At 40.0% G+C, this 17500-nt stretch overlaps 1 protein-coding gene across 2 annotated transcripts in view; it reads right to left on the bottom strand.

Annotated features, from left to right (window-relative positions):
• The window catches only part of ppp3cca (protein phosphatase 3, catalytic subunit, gamma isozyme, a), a 34477-nt gene that overhangs the window by 10035 nt on the left and 6942 nt on the right, over positions 1–17500 (bottom strand). For both annotated transcript variants that reach the window (XM_086207150.1, XM_086207149.1), the window contains 8 exons: positions 15069–15266; positions 11532–11656; positions 5463–5574; positions 2946–3091; positions 2674–2813; positions 1285–1362; positions 1099–1193; positions 877–1002 (listed from right to left, as the gene is read on the bottom strand). In XM_086207150.1, coding sequence (XP_086063276.1) covers positions 877–1002; positions 1099–1193; positions 1285–1362; positions 2674–2813; positions 2946–3091; positions 5463–5574; positions 11532–11656; positions 15069–15266 — 1020 coding nt within the window. The remainder of the gene's footprint in view (positions 1–876; positions 1003–1098; positions 1194–1284; positions 1363–2673; positions 2814–2945; positions 3092–5462; positions 5575–11531; positions 11657–15068; positions 15267–17500) is intronic.

Consider the following 17500-nt stretch of genomic DNA (forward strand, 5'->3'; position numbering starts at 1 on the left):
TTTTATTTCACTGTCACATTTCAAGGGTGAGGTGGCATCATTTATTTGACTGGAAATGATCAGGGTGCGTCACCCAGGCTCCTTCCTTTGATGTCCGCTACATTTTACGAAAGAGTTTTGTTGAATTGATACTCGTACCAGCTATATTAAGCAGTGTTAACAATAAGAAACATGCCTTCCCACCAGAGAAACAACTTAACTCAAACAACAACAAAAATTAACAATATTTTCAGATTTGCCTTTTAATAACTACATAAAACCCACTTCAAACTTAGTATAGTAGGTTAACAACTGCAAAGAAACAAACAAAACAAAAAAACTAACAAACTGCTGATCTGTGGATGAATAAACCATTGTACCATTTGATATTTCATTGTGCAATGTGTTTATCTTTCCTGTGCTTTGTTAGAATTCTAGCAGCTGTGTCCTGAATGTTACAGCTGATAGAAAACCTTGATGAAAAGAATCATTTGCTGGCCCACTTCAGACCTCATTCCTATTCCTAGACTAGAGAAAGAAATCTGGGTCAACCTCGTACTCCAGAAAGTCAATGGGCCACATGCTTCCTTCATTTCTATATTGTTTCTCTCACTTTTCAAATTCGATAATAACATACCCAGGGGCGGCATGCTTCGTGGGTAGAGTGGCCGTCTAGCAACCGAAGGGTCGCTGGTTCGATCCTCACTTCCCCCAGTGATCATGTCTAAGTATCCTTGAGCAAGATACTGAGCCCCTAATTGCCCATGATGGCCCTGCAACGGACTGGGGACCTGTCCAGGGTGAACCCCGCCTGGATAGGTTCCAGCCCCACCCCCGCGACCCTTAACGTATAAGCGGTATACAAAATGGATAGATGGATGATGGCTGATGATATACCTTTCTCTCCAACAAAAGGCAAAGACCATGTGAAGACATCCATAAAGTTGGGTAACCAGTATGGATGAGGGGAGCAGTTGAACTGTCGGATGTTCATCACGTTGTTCTCGTATTTTAATACAGCAGCTAGGACACAAGAGATGACAGGGAAAGAGAGGTTTGAGGATTAAAATGTAATAATTAGCCCCCCCCAAAAAAATTTAACAATAAGAAAAGGAAAACCTTTGTTGTTGTAGACATCTAGGTAATTTGGAGCAGAGAAAATTGTGATTAATGAGGGAAATCCCGTAGTCTGGCTTTTTCGGTACATCCGATACCTGTTTAGGCCCAAAACAAACAAAAAATTACTCATTAGCAACAATCCATTTAATATAATGAGAAAACATGAGAGCACAGAAACCTTCTTACCCTGCATCCTGTGCTTCATGAGCTCTTATTACAGAAAGCAAGTTATTATTAACCAAAAAGTCACAGACTGCGGTGTAACTGCAAAGAGAAACAAAACCAAAGAGAGAGAGCAACAGATCGGTTAAAATACTGATGGAAATAGTTTCATGATACTCTACGATGTCCTGTTGCATGTTCAATTTGGGGTTTCTACATGCAGAGCATCCAGAGCCAGGGCCCTCTCCCTCTCCTGAAACAAGAGGACTATAACAGCACAGAGGGAAGAAAGGACGAGATGAGGCTTTAAAATGACCTCCTTCTTCTTGTACACCAGATCAGAGGAGAAACACATTAAGTCCATCCCAACCAGCCAAGTAGGGCTGAACTTTTAATACTGTGTTATCGGTGTATTTGTTGGTGCTGAAGCCTGTCCAACTCCTCAATACTTGAGTTCGAAAGCTGAGGCTGTCCCGAAACCAATAAGAGAACCACATCACTTTGGCACCGTATACTTGGGATGCTGCCAACCCTCATCCGCCCCCTACCCCTAATGGGGATTCAGCTGACAATTATGTCCAATGTGAAAGGGATTTTTTCCTTTTCTGCTTCGATGTCATTAATCAAAGGGAGGGCTGGGAAAGACATGTACAAAAACACAACAACCTAAACAGTTGGGATCCAGCTTAGATTGTGTTGAAAATATTGCTGTGTTGTAAATTTTCATAGGATTTGATGAAACGGACCTAGAGTTACAGCATGGACATGTACAGGGGCAGTTTGAAGTGCCAAATCCATGTGTTTGAGTAGATACAACTATAGTAGAAGTGCACTTTGAGAGAACAAGGTCCATGAAAAAAAACATCCCATTTTAATCCATGTTAAATGGATCTCCTGTAACATTTAATATTTTTGGACTTTCTTAAACCCCTTCAATAACTCTTGTGAAAAATACCTGGGATTTTTTTTTTTTTTGGTCTTAATCCTGCTGACAGGCAAACAAACAGCACTGAAATCACAACCTTGTTGGTTGAGGAAATAATTCAATGTGATGTAAAATCTAAGGAGGAGAAATAAGAGAGAATATTTCAGGTTTTGGCCGTAATGGTAAAGGATTTAAGCATTGGTGTTACTGATCTAACTTTTTTTAAAATAAAATGAGTAGAAATATTTGGATATTTACATATTTTGGCCAAAGCCATTTTCAATGAGGTTAGCGCACTTTGCACCAGCTGCTTTTGTCTGTTAACCTGTTTCTGCCAGCGTGTCCCAGTGAGCTGTTTTGCCAACAATAAATAGAAGTATCCTCTGACCTCTATACTGCTGCCTGTTTTCTATTCTATCATCACAGTCTGGAGCTGTTGTTGCACCTGTAAGCAAAGGTAAAGACAGCATGGCTGTTTCCTCTAATACCTGAAAAAGTAGGAGCATCCTCGGACAGAATTATGGCTGAAGTGTTCAGTTGTCTTTTCACTGCCGTAGTCCTCGCCAGGGTCAGCCCAGATCAGGTCACACATTGGACCAAATGCTGGAGGCTCTTTAAACCTGTCTAACTGTACAGCACAGAGCACACTCATATTTTATGTGATCACACACACAAGTGTACATAATAGCACACTAACAGGCCTAGTGTTTTATTAGATTGTGTGCGACAAAAGTATACCATTTTTACAAGTTTCACTTACTTTCCTTATGTCATCTAGGCAGTTTATTTCTGGGGAGAGTCCGCCATGCACACACAGGAACTGTTGGTTGAGCAGGGCAGCAAGGGGCAGGCAGTCAAAGGCCTCCATACAGGCATCATACACCCGTTCAGAATATTTTATCTTACCTGTCACAAACACAAACATATTGACAGATGAGGTCATTTCAGTAGCTTGACCCAGCAGTAAATTAGCTGACTGGTGGGTGATGTACATCATGCATGAAAATGCTTAAATTCATCTTTACATGACAGGTTCATTGAAACTCTTAATAAAGAACTACACAAATAAAATTCCACTTTGGTGATAATCGGTGTAACTGCTGGCTCCTCTGTAGTGTAAGTCATGATACAGGTTCTAAGATGTCACTTGCACAGTGGTGCAGATCACATCAGGCTCATGTTAGAACAGAGTGGCTGTAAATACTGAGAAAGACAGTGCGTGAATTCCAGTTGCATATAGGTTCTTAGAAAAGACAGTAGATTCAATCTTTGTGCTGCATGTCAATATATACTGAAAAGAAAATGTGAATTTTTGGGGAAAAATGCCTATTTGCCATCCTCTCCAGAGCCAGCCATAGAGACAGATACCCTTCTTTCTTGTGCTTGCATGAGGGAGCTGAGACTCACAGACACCATTTGACTGCTAGTTAGCATACTACAATCAATGGTAGCAGAATGGCAGGTTAGTTTAACTCTTGCTCGCTCGGCTGAGGTGGTTGATGGGTTGGGTTGGTGTGAGGTGGAGTCATGGGAATCTGGTTGTACCTGGCGAACACCGACTTTGCAGTCTCATTCTGCCAAAGCGTCTTTGTCCAAACACACAAACATTCAAACACAAAACCGTCTCAATGTGTAATTAGCAGATGTGTAACTGTCTGAAAAGGATTAGCTGTACACTCCATCTCCTGTTTCAAGTCTGTTATGCTGACAAACTGACACATCTAATGTCCTAAATTCCTAGTACGCACACTTTCAAAGATTAGCAACTTGTGACAAGCTCATCAATTCATTAGTAGGAGTCAGTCAACAAACGAATGCCACTTCTAAATCAAAAGTTTAAAATTTCATCTCTCATATGAAACTCTTGACACAAACTTGTGGCTTTTACAACTACATCCCCCAAACAATCTGTTAATGTTAGTCAGGCCTGAAATGCCTTTTAAAAAAACAACAAAAAAAACCCATCTTTTTTACAGTCTTATGTCTAGAGGTGGATGACTGTGAAACCCCTGGTGCCGGGCATACACTCAGATGCCAGGACGTTGGACCATACACAGGGACAGTTGGAGAGGTGTCCTCAGGACCAGGATGCTTGGAGAACCCTTGCTGATGGCCTAATCTGGAGGGGTAGTAGGTGTAGTTAAGTAATTATGTTTCACCTCACTGTCTTTTGGAATGGGGGGAAAAAAACGCTCCGTCGGTTGTCATGGCGGTATTCACACAGCCAAATTGATGTGTAAGTAAATAAACAGCTGAACGATGGAGCCAGTCACTCTAGACGCTGATGTTGCTGTGTTTACACATCAAGCTTCTTTTGCTGGACTCTGTATAAACTCATAAGATGGTGCTTAAGCTAAGTATTCGACAGGGACCGTTTAGGAGAAGCGATGAAAAATAACGATGATGGAATTTGAAAGAGGGTGATTTAGCACAAAAGTAGCATGAAGGAGAGGTTTAGTCCTTTTGGAGCGAAAATGGACAGGAGGTCTTCAAGTTAAACACAAGTGTGAGAAAATCAACACAAGGTTTTAAAAAAGAAAAGGTCTTCAAATGAATATAGGAGCCTTTCGTACACCCTGTGTGGTGCACAAAATTATTACAAGATTTGTGGTATCAGGAGGAATTTTAAGTATAAGTGAGGAAGACCCAAGCACTGCATCATTCATCTATATAAAAGTGATATAATTATGACCATGTGAGTTCATGAGTACCTCGGTGAACCTTCTCTATTAATCATACATAGCTACATATACAAGTGGAGTATGCAAAAAGGAATCCTCGTATTAGTAGTGTCCAAAAGTGACATACGTAGGCTCTGTGGAGGGTATGCACTGATGTCACTTTCTCCCTGGGACACGCCCTCTCAGTCAGATGTCATTGATGACTGGAGTTAACTGGAGTAAATTAACAATGATCACTGTTAGGTATTTGGACTCAATAGTGATCCTTACCACTTACCAAAGAACTAGTATTTCAAGGAGATGATCTCATAGCCAAGAATCAGGTTTCCGAACATTTACCTGATTTTGAGATCTAGAGCTCAACAGGGACTACTCACAGAAATGGCTCCAGTTCAGGAAGTAAATTTCTCATTCATTGTCTCCATTGATGTTTCAGAAAATGCTGAGTTTTTAACCTGGAACTAAACCAACCAGAGGGCAGATTAATCATCGCTTTGTTTGAAATCTGAAACATCACTGATAAAGGCCACTCAGAAGTGGTACACCGAGAAAGCACATTAGACTGGCCTTCACATAGTTGAGAGAGATGCACTTACATTCCTGCTTGAAGGTGAAGTACTCTGTGAGGTGCCGGCACTCGTGGTTCCCTCTCAGGAGGAAGAGTGTAGTGGGGTGGTTGATCTTGAGTGACCAGAGGTAGAGTACACACTGGGAGAACAGACAGGAGGGGAGGAAAAGGGGAAGAAAAGGGGAAGGGAAGGAGAAGTCAGCAATTTGTTTCTGTTACCATCTCTTCATACACGACACATACATCCTCAATCATTGTGTGATGGATAGAATGTATCCGATCACAGGATAATGTACAGTACAGATGGAGAAAAAGGTTTCCAAGTTTTAGTGTGGCGGTAGTGGCTGTATGAACCGGCAGCACACACATTCCTGTGTGAGATGGGCAGTTAGTTCAAAATTTAATTCAAACATCTGAACTGTATTTCTTCTGGTTCCAGAGAGAAACAAAAGTTAAACTAGGTCATGTCTATCTATTGCATGTACAGTGCACACGAACACTCACATACGGAAGGCTCACTGAGGAAATGTAATGAGTACAGGTACCCACACATCGCTGACACTAAGTGATGGTAAATGCAGCAGCAATTATGTTTATCTATTCAAGCTTTTGCAGGACATGCTTATCTTTTCCTTGATGTACCACAAAAAAGTACAGAAACCATGTGCCAAAACCAATAAACCAAACTGCGACATTCCTGAACTCTACTCAAACGTGATATCAGCCCACAAACATCATAAACACACATGTCACCGGCTGGTAAAGTGCTTTTAAACCAGAAACGATGGGATTACAACCTATTTGTACACATTTCGGGAGTCAAATACAGGTATACTAACAATGCATGCTAACTGACTAGCAGCCATCGCACATTCGTGTTGTGTTCTACCAACTCTGTTAAGCAGTGGTAACATTCGTAACATTTACTTCAGACAAGCAGTTTGGTACATTCTTGTTTTTTCAACAAGAGAATTAAGAATATTTTACATTTGAAAATTGCCCAATTGATTTGGAGATTAATGTGACGCCTTTTCATGTGAAACTTTTGTAGATTATAGATTTAGTAGAGACTACTCCTAGATATCTGGAATAAGGAAGGTAGCGATACACAGTTAACGTGTTGAGTCTGAATGTTCAAAGAAGGCACCCTCTCTCAGCCACCCTGTAATTGTGCGTAATTTAAGGGGAGCCATCACTTGAACACTTGAAATAAATTTAACAGATTTAATGTAGTAACATTAGCTAATAGGGTGCCATATACAGATGAGGGCAACTGCAAGCTAATGCTACTGATGTTTATTATGATGTTTTTTCTCCCTCTCCCACTGTCCTCCCATTAAACAAAAACGAGGACACATATTAACAGCGACCAACATTTACAATCCAAATTCATTTGCTTCCTCTTCAGTACTCAGACAAAGCACTGCAGTGTTCAATAGCTGCCACTTGCCATTCTCAGCCCACTCTTTTAACATGCACCAAGCATGGCCTGCTTTTAAGTAGCTGCAGCAAGATGCCAAGGCAACCAGAGCCAGTAGGTTTGTAGTCCTAATCCTACGTGTAAAAAGAAAGAAAGAAAAGAATAGTGTGAGAGGACAGCTTTGTCTTATTCACCACAATTGTTGGGAATGAAGTGCAGGTAAATTTGAGGAAGAGCTGCATGTAGGGAGGCGGAGAGAGGGACATGGAAGCTGAAATGGGTCTTAATGAGGGCCCTCTGCTCTCCAGCCATCCACTCTGTGTTAGAGGCTGACAGAGGGACATGGTACAAAGCTGTGTGTAAAAGACCTGAGCGCACACGCACACGCACACACACACGCACACACACACACACACACACACACACACACACACACACACACACACACACACACACTTCAGCCTGCCAAAGAGAATTTGCCAGTTAGATAAAGAAAAGCTTAGATGACTGCTCACTTGCACAGACTGTAGACTTTAGGCAATAGCCTGCTGAGGTCGCTACCTTAAGAAGCTGCAGTGACTCTGTATGTTACCTTGGTAACAAAATCTTGATATCTATTTTCCTATATCTATGTCACTGAAGTGCGCTGTGGCTTTCTGTAAAATGCAGGGAACTTTAAGCTGTGTTACAGACAGTAAACAGCTTTTTGACTCTTTTGCTTTATGGTGACTTCACATAAACAAGACACACCTGCATCATTTCTAATGTAAAAATAAAGAAAAATATATATATATATATATATATCTGTTACACAAATTCATCACTTTGTCCTCTAGGAAACAGATGAATGTGAAATGACTCTCCAAAGTGCCCAGATTTGAAATGAAATTGATTATCTAATCAATAAAAGTATTTAGGTTCTAATTGTCACAGAAACCCTCATCATTTTTTTGTAATTGGACCAAAGGCTGTGTGCCCTAATATACTGTATAAGTAGATATGCACAGTTAATGTGTGTGTATATACAGTACATATAGATAGACAGATAGATAGATAGATAGATAGATAGATAGAGATAGACAGACAGACAGACAGACAGACAGATAGATAGATAGATAGATAGATAGATAGATAGATAGATAGATAGACAGACAGATAGACAGATAGATAGATAGAGATAGACAGACAGACAGACAGACAGACAGATAGACAGATAGATAGATAGATAGATAGATAGATAGATAGATAGATAGATAGATAGATAGATAGATAGATAGACAGACAGATAGATAGATATCAGGGTTTTTTTTCCAACTTCTGAGAGTAGTATTGGCCACCAAAATAATTCACACCGGTCAGGCCAGTCATATTCCCAGCAGCAAATTCCTCCTTTAACAGCACCTAAGTTAAATGAACACAAAAATAATGCGGTCTCTCCTGCTAGGTTATTAATTTATGATTCCACTGCTGTCAGAGTTTCAGCTTCTCCACCTACACAAACATTGCACACCCAGATTGTGATGGATGCTGCGAAAACAACAAAAAATGTACTAAAGCAGCACATCACGTCGTCATGAATGCAATAATAGCTTTGCAAGTAAAAATCTAAAAGGACAACCCATGTGGCAAAGCACCTGCTCAACTAGCATAAACTGCCTTCTTTATAGGACTCATGGCTTGTAACCCCAGGCAGGTGATGTACTGCAGCAGGCTGGCCAGGTACTTTTATAAACTGCCCAAAAAGGTAATTCTCAGGCCAAGTGACAGTCCCTCCAGTCTCCCTCGTTTCTCATTATTTTAGGATTATCAGTTCACTGTACTAAATTGGAAAGTAGAGAATGTTTTACTTTCAATTGCTTCTCTAGGTTTGTTCTGACACTGCGTTTCCAGCAAGATGCACACACAGACAGCAGCTGCGGTTCAGCAGCAGTGGGTGGAGGAGCACTTCAGTGACCCTGGTAAGCGCTGTGCCTCGGAGAAGCTGTACTGTCCTTTTTAAATGAAGAAGTGGTTTTCAACTGTAATGAATGGAACTATCATTTCCTATGCTGTTTCAGCCTCCTCCTTTCATCTGTGATATTTCACCCACCAGAGTATCCTAACCTGTGCCCATCAGAAGCCCCCGCAGGATTGTCAGAATGTTTTGGAAGACTGACTGCCAACAGCCAACTCCAAAGCACCATTTTGAAACACCTTTGCATTTCCTTTTTGAATACAAGTCTTAGCAACACTTGAGAAGTATGTCTCCATTGATGATGCACACAAATAATGGCCTTCATGACAACCGCCCAATCACAGGAAACCCTGGATGACCATGGAACATAATAATAACCTGTTGCCAGGGTGACATTAAAAAAAATAAATAAATAAATATTTCCTATGTAAAAATACAAGTAGGACTGTTTCTGCACCTTTGCACACCGGAGAGCAACAGTTTAAAACCTTGCCAAGCACTGTGAGAGCTAAAATCACATCAAGGGTTCTGATGGAAACATAAGTACAATTTAAATTTCAAAGAATTTCCAACTTTTTGGGAAATATAATAAATTGTCAACTTTCCCAGAGCCAGACAGGGAGACAGATACCCTTCTCTCCTCTCTGTGTCTATTAGGGAGTTCCTCATTTCAATTTTAGAAAAAAATGCCCTATATAAATGATGTGAATCAACTGTAACGACGTCTGACTGTTGTGGTAAGTAACTAGCAGTAAGCTGGTCTCCGGGGTCTCAGCTCCCTGATGCCGAGGACAGAAGGGTGTGTGCATACATATACATATATACATATATACATACATACACATTATTTATATATATATATATATATATATATATATATATATATATATATATAAATAAATATATAAATAAATAAATATATATATATATATATATATATATATATATATATATATATATATATATATATATATATATATATATATATAATGTGTATGTATATATATATGGCTTTTGTGGAAGATGGAAAATACATGTATTTCCCCCCGAACATGGAGTGTTCCTTTTAATATTGAAAGATACTGATGTTTAGTCATATGTAACCAGGAGACAGTGATTATTCTGTACCATCCTGGGAGTCAGAATTAGGTCAGAATACTTCTCCCACAAGCATTCAGACAATTTTAGTTAACAATGAATTTTCTATCATCTCACACAACAGCATCAGTACTGATACAGTTCAAGAGTTCAAACACTGCACAGTATATTCAAAAAACCTTATTGACTAGCTGGTTTCATGATATGCTTTTTGGGGGGGCTAATGACAGCAAATGTATGACACAGACAAAATAATATTTTACCTGATGTTCACAAACCATTGCAGAAATATGACTTTAGGAGCATTCAAGGGCTGAACAGCATGTATTAACAGTACAACAACAACCTCAGAAAATAGCAGTCTCATTGTGCATAGTATAACCTAGAATGTAAAACTTCAGCTATATGTTTTATGTATTTTTGCATTTAATGTATTTTGATGTTTTTTTTTTAAATACACTAATTATGCTTGGCAATAAAGCAAGAGTAAAAATAGATACTTCAGAAATAGACATGAGAAAATTTTTCACCAATGAAAGAACTCAATTCAAACCGCCATGAAATCACAAAACAAATAGACTCTGCTCCTTAACCAGCTCATCAGCAGCTATCATACCTCCGTTATAGAGTGTGTATCAAGACACAAGCAACAGGAAGTCATTTAAAAGTTGTGCTGTAGTAGCTGTATCATCAAATTGTGATACAACAGAAAGAACGAAATGTGAGACATATATAAATGTGTATATTTAGCTTGAAGCTAATAGCCATCATGGCTAACAGCAGCAGTGATGCCCAAAAATGTCTGTCTAAAAACTCCCAAGTGCATCGTCTGCGATAATCCGCATCTTCTTTATCTAGCTGTATGCAAACAATTTGATTTGAGCAACATACAGACAGACTATAACCCATGTACCCATCCAACCAATGCAGATAGATGGAATGAGGAGATTATGCCTCAGGAACATTCTGAGTAATATCTATGGATGTTTTGATATCTTTTCTCCAATTAAACCAGTGATAAAAATGATTCCATGTGTGGTATGGTTGCTACTTGCTACTTCCATTCAAGGGTCTCAACATTAAGGCCACTGCAGTTGCCTTTGTAAAGCCAGACTGGAGCGCTGTGTTCCAAACCCCCCTATCTTATTTTTAACTGCTCCAATCAGCATGTTTGAACTGTGCCCTTTGGAGCTGTCATTGACATAGAATTTCAGAGAGCAAAACCTATTTGGCCATGAAGCACAGATGTAAGATCTTCAAAGCAGCGCTTTGGATAACATTTAGAAGAAAACACAACCATCTTAACTATCCAGAGTTAAGGTTACTCAGCTCTTTATTACATTAGGTCCTTTTAATCAGATTTGCAGCCCTGATTCAAATGCAAAACACCAAGATACAAAAAGCAGAGCTCAAATAACACAGTAAGAGGTCAGTTTACGTTTTGAAGATGCCAGAGGCACAATGTAAACCTGGAGTGAAAGTAAAACTAATGCGCTTAAGATAAAGACAGCTTAAACCACTACACACACACACACACACTCACAAATAGTGAATAGTGACGCACTGTGATAAAGCACTGTAACATAAATAATGACGATGATTCATATAAAGAAAGATCAACTTACCTCAATACTGAAGTATCCTCGATCTACGTAGTCTCCAAGGAAGAGATAGCGTGTGTTACTGGGCGATCCCCCGACTTCAAACAACTTCATGAGGTCAAAGAACTGGCCATGGACATCACCGCATACTGACAAAAGACAAACGCAGTGCTACTATTTTCTCACCAAGGCATACAGATATTTTCATAAACTTTCAGTCTCTGTTTAGTGTTGCTCTGAATGAGACTTGCAAGACTTGGCTGATTCATGCTCCAGAAAATTAATCTGCAACTATTTTGATGTTTTATTGATCAAATTAGTCCTTCTCAAGCAAAAATGTCAAAAATGTCCATGTTAAGTCTTCTTGGATATGAGTGCAGAATTTCCTTTTGTAGATTAAAGTCATTTTAAAATCTATAGTTTCAGGATTGGTTGCCTGAAGTTATCCCCTGCTGGCCATGGGAATGAATGCATGTTTAAAACATCCCTACATTGGCTTCACTTTTGAGCATGTCAATTCTTTTATGTCCAGAGGTCTGTGGTTGATGTTGATCTTCCCAAGAGAAATATTGACTAATTTAGGAACTTGTAGGTGTCCTTTCCACACAGCCACAAGGTAACTTGCCACCTCCAGTCACTCCAGTTAAGGGAGGGTGAAACAAGAGAGGTTCAACTACGGTGGTAGGAGTCAGGTAGATCCTGCTCCCCATCCTGAGCATGCACAGATTTTGATCTGCCACCCACAGATAAACATGTTGCCCTTCTGGCGGCCGCTGCTTGGTGTTGGCCAATCAAATGAAAGTAGGAGAGGAACCCAGAACTTGCAAAAATGCACTCAACAGATTGTGCTTGTCCATAAAATTGTAGAAGCCCAATTTCTGGGAACGGATCCATGTTTTTCCTGAACTTTATTGCACATATGTTCATATACAGAGACCCATTAGTATACATGTTATGAAACAACAAACCCACCCATGTGTAAATATTTCAATGGGTAGGTCAAACACCATGACGCTCACCAAAGCACCTGCCTGTCACCCAGCATTAGGCCACAGCGGCAGCAGCCGTTAATGCTCCTGCAGGTTGGCAGTTTGCAGGGTGGTTACTACAAGGCAGTGAGAGAGCTCCTTTGGAATCAATTTCAAAGTTTTAATGATTACTTTTAAGTTGGCCATTGATTATGTAACACACTAAAGAGCACTTATGAGACTAAATGCACCCTGAAAACCTCTTGCAGAGGTGTGTTAGTAGTCTCTAGGTCAAGGGTTAAAATCAAAGGGTAAAGAGCCTTTGGCGTTAAGCAGCAAAGCAATCCTTGCGTAACAAACTAATATTTGATCAGGATCTTCATACCAACAATAAGCCTCTACTGATTAATATGCCTTGACATGAACTTTGATACCACTGAAAGAATGAGGATTGTCTGCCACTGCCAGAGGAGATGCTACCTTCTAATGGAACTCATAAGCTTGTGTTTAGGGTACGGAAAGTCATGTACATGCATAATGGGTGAATTTCAAGCTTTAAACAAATTTCCGCTCACTAGGTTGCAAATACAGCAAGAGAGTTTATGGAGTATAACTTACTCTTGTGAACATGGCAAATAAAAGTCATTTAAGTATCTAACTCCAAATATTCACGTCACAGTTGCAGATGGAATCCTTTTTTTCCCCCCAAGTTTATGAAAACTGGATGAAAGAATCCCTAAAGTGGAATACCCAAGGGAAAAAAAGAAAGAGAGGACAACCACAAAACAACTGGCACTGAGACTTGGAGGCAGATGTCAAGAGGATGGATTGTTTGGACAGATTGGTTCAGGACTGGGATACTTGGAGACCACTTGTTGATGGCCAAAGCCTCAGGAGGGGTAATAAATGTAAGAAAGGAAATTGTGGAAAAAGTGGTCTATATGCAATGTATATGGATGGAAACCCAACTAAGGACATCAGGAACAGTATGGGACTGCTTGTTTCAGTTCATGAATCTCAGCAGAAGGATAGAGCAATCTCAGTTCCAACCATGTGTCTCCACTGATTATTGCTGAGGGCAGAATGATTCAATATGGTGTCTTTCTGTCAGTAGATCAGTGCAAGTGTTCACTGAGAAATGTTGCATTTCGGAAATGACTTTACCTTGCACAAATATTCACTCATGGCTAAGGGCACACATTCCTACATGTAATGTGCAAACGAGATTAATTACATCAAAATATACTTCAACACAACAACTGAACTCTTATGGCTACAGTTGAGTTGTGGTAAACACAACACAAACAAGTCTGCACAGACAATGTCAAACTATCTGGCTAGCATGATGGCACTCCCTTGAGTTTAGCCCTGCACTTCAATGCCATCTCTTCCACCCACCAGATGTGAAAAGAAATGCTCTCCAGCTACATAACACAATGAGTGTTTTTAAAAATCAAAATGATCATATTCAACTTGTATAAAATCACCTTTAAGTTTCGTGCTTAATGCTACATGTGTTTTGATATGTTCAAAGACTACAGATGGATAGAAGCCATCTGCTACATCTGATGCCCCCACCTTTTTATTCCCTGTGGATAATTAATTTACAAGTGCACAATGTCCTTTTCCAAATAAAATAAATGTGTTGACAAAATTAAATAGAAACCAAAAAGTGGAGCTGAGTCAGTTTGCTATATGTGAGAAAAGCCAAGAAAAAGACCATATTTTCAAGAGATCTGGCAGGATGTGAGGGTGTGCTGGACTGAAGCCATGCAGAGGTCAGCTGAGAGAAGACTGAGTCAACTCTGATGGCCTATGAGGTCCTTGAATCTGGCACAGGACTACCGGTAAGTATACACCAGCCACCGGCTTATAGAAACAGTGTTGTAATGGAATAATGTCTCAGGTGTGTTTACTTTTTTGTTCACAACATTATTTATGCTTCCTAAGAAGGAGATATTTATTTTGAATCAAACAGTAGTCCTAAACTTCTCAACTCCGTAGCAGTAGAACAACTGATCTATTTCTCCATTGCGATGATATATTAATCCACCTAAGTAAGTAAAACATTTTCTATGCAAGTAAGATACAGTATGTAGGTGTCAAAGTATGCAATCTAGTCATATGGTGCATGAGGTGGTGACTCAGCCTCTTCCAATCAGTGGGTTCACATGCACAGTTATAACTGAGCTATGACGGTAGCTTGATTAGGTTGTTTAAGCGGGCTGCTGTTGTTGTTCCACTAAACAAGACCCAGGGAAGAATTAATTTATGGGTGGAGCGTGAAAGGTGGGTCACAGTCTTTCTTGAGGTTCACCTTTTGCATCCATTTGGAATGCGCAATTGCTTGAAATATAATCAATTTAATCAACTTCTTGGTAAAACACAACATGATTGAAGCATAAGCAGGCCAAAGTAAATCGATTCCTTGCAGCTTTATCTAGTTTCAAATTCAGTTTGTCTCAGTCAACTTCAGCCAAAGCAAAAGGGAATATCCAGTATTAAAAGAGGTTTAAACAGATAAGCCAGGACCTGAAATGATAGGGAAGCTACAACATCAACATCCCAGAATCCCCACCATCTGCCATCTTACCTGTTATAGGCGCCTCTACTTCCAGCATGCACTTCTCTTGGCGGAGGATGTTGGCTCCGTCATTGATGATGCGTAACGCCACATCCTCTTCCACCCGGCCCTCCTTGACAAGGTGGTTGCGGAGCATCTCAGCATTGGGCTTGCCGTCTTCAAACAGCTCTTTCATGGTCAGCTTATGTTGTGGAGGGTATGGCACAGCTGTGAAAGGAGAAAAGTATTACTTGTTTGGATAAACAGGAAAGCGTCAATTACAATTCTGCAGTTAGAACAGTTGTTAGAGGTTCAGCTAGCATCCCTCAGTTCAAACTGAAATGATGAGTTTTTCCAGGACAAACTGGCAGTTTTACAAAATAGAAAATCATATGTGACTGCAGGAAGAAATGTGATAGAACTGTGTCTCACACTGCATTTGCTTAAACTGCAATTATGAGTGATGATTTGCATTGAGGGAGTGAGGATGATTGCAGGGAGTACAGCATATATCTCCAGCATAATGCCAGATCTCAAAGAGAGGCAGAAGACACAGTAAGCAGCCCTGTGCCTTACCTACATCTCCTTCCCTCCCTCCCTGCTTCAGTAATCTGCTCCACATCCACACCACCCACACAATCCTTTTACCATCCTGAGAAAAAGGTCAGTGCTTTCGAGGTTGAGACCTCAGAGCTCCAGAATCAAAACACAACTAAAAGCACACAAGTTGTCACTGTAGTGCAGTCAGGGTCGACTCTGCAGCAGCAAGAAAAGATGAAATCATTTCCATTCAAAAATAAATTCACAATAATGATTATGATTATGTAGACAAGGGCGGCAGAAAGATGGTTCCGGGTTGGAGTCCCGGCTTGAACACAGGATCTTTCTGTGTGGAGTCTCCATGTTCTCCCTGTTCCTGTGTGGGTTCTCTCTGGTACTCCGGCTTCCTCCCACAGTCCAAAGACATCAAGAGGGGACGAGGCTGATTGGATACTCTAAATTAACTGTAGGCATGGCTGTGAGTGTGAAAGGTTGTCTCTCTATATGTGTTGGCCCTACGATGGAAAAGGAACCCGTCTAGGGTGAACCCCGCCTCTCGCCCAAAGGCTGCTGGGATAGGCTCCAACCCCCTGCGAAACCTTAACAGGATAAGCGGTAAAAAATGGATAGATGGATGGATGGATGGATATATAGATGTATGTGTGTTTGGGGTCATTGTCCTGTTGAAAAATAAATGATGGTCCAACGAAACGCAAACAGGATGGGATGGTGTTTCACTACAGGACACTGGTAGCCGTGAAAAATTTGGACTCATCAGACCAAAGCACAGATTTCCACTGGTCTGATGTCCATTCCTTGTGTTTCTTGTCCCAAACAAATGTCTTCTACTTGTTGCTTTTCCTTAGGAATGGATGGATGGATGGATTATGTAGACAGGGATATTCTCCTGTTAATAAGTACTCAACATCTAAACACACTTTTTTCTGATTACAATAAACTAGATAAAGTCACACAGTGGGGATCAGCATTAATCAAATTAAGATGCAGAGTACTCCAGTTGTTTTGGACAATATTCCACTCCCATTATCAGAGAGAATTGTAGACATGTTTACACCCTAATTGCACAAGAACTTTCACTGCGTTTCGCACCCGAGGCCAACAACCTGCAGTCCTAGCTTCCGTAATTAGCGAGGAACAGACAAAATATACCACAGCAGCAACATGACAGAAACAGTCTCAGGTCAAAGTCTGGAGGCAAACGCTAATGTAGAAGGAAGGGATGTGATGTGGGCGTGAGTCACAGTCACATTATGCCCTCTTGCACGTAAACAGGAACATGAATGGACCATAGACCAACCAACACTAACATCTTTGATGAAAATAGTTTATTTACCAACACAGTCATCCATTCAACAAAGTCACTATTTCTTCTACACAGAACAGTAGAAGGGTGTTGCAGGTATTTGGGTTCCCTCCACCAAAATTCAAAAGGGATTTTAGACATTCGATTTAGAATTATTGGTGAAATAAACTCTGTGGCTAACAAATTTTTAAGTGACTTGTTTGTTTTGCATCTGAAGATAATCTTCACATATACGCTGCTTTTATTATTTTTAACCCTAACCTTATGACATGAAGAAACAGAACTATGGACACATGATTTCATCATCAACGAAATCTCTTCCATTTTGGACACAAAGATATTTATTGTCTACTGGGGTCTCTTTTAACCCCTTGTGTAGGAGTTAGTTAGTGTTATTTAGTTGAGTATTTATTCACTTTAGTGTTTGGATTTCATTATTCTCAATCAATTTATTTATTTTTATTTGATTATGATTAAATTTCTTTCGTATTCTGTTAGTTATAGTTTCTTTAGTTTGTTATTATTAGTATTATTTTGTTGTAATAATAAATTTTGTTTCATTTTGGCACGGAAGGGAGGCTTCACAGGTTATATAGGT

This window comes from Aulostomus chinensis, chromosome 6, assembly GCF_037954235.1.
Source record: "Aulostomus chinensis isolate RoL2024-O1b breed Wild chromosome 6, RoL_Achi_v1.0, whole genome shotgun sequence".
Taxonomy (NCBI): Eukaryota; Metazoa; Chordata; class Actinopteri; order Syngnathiformes; family Aulostomidae; genus Aulostomus; species Aulostomus chinensis.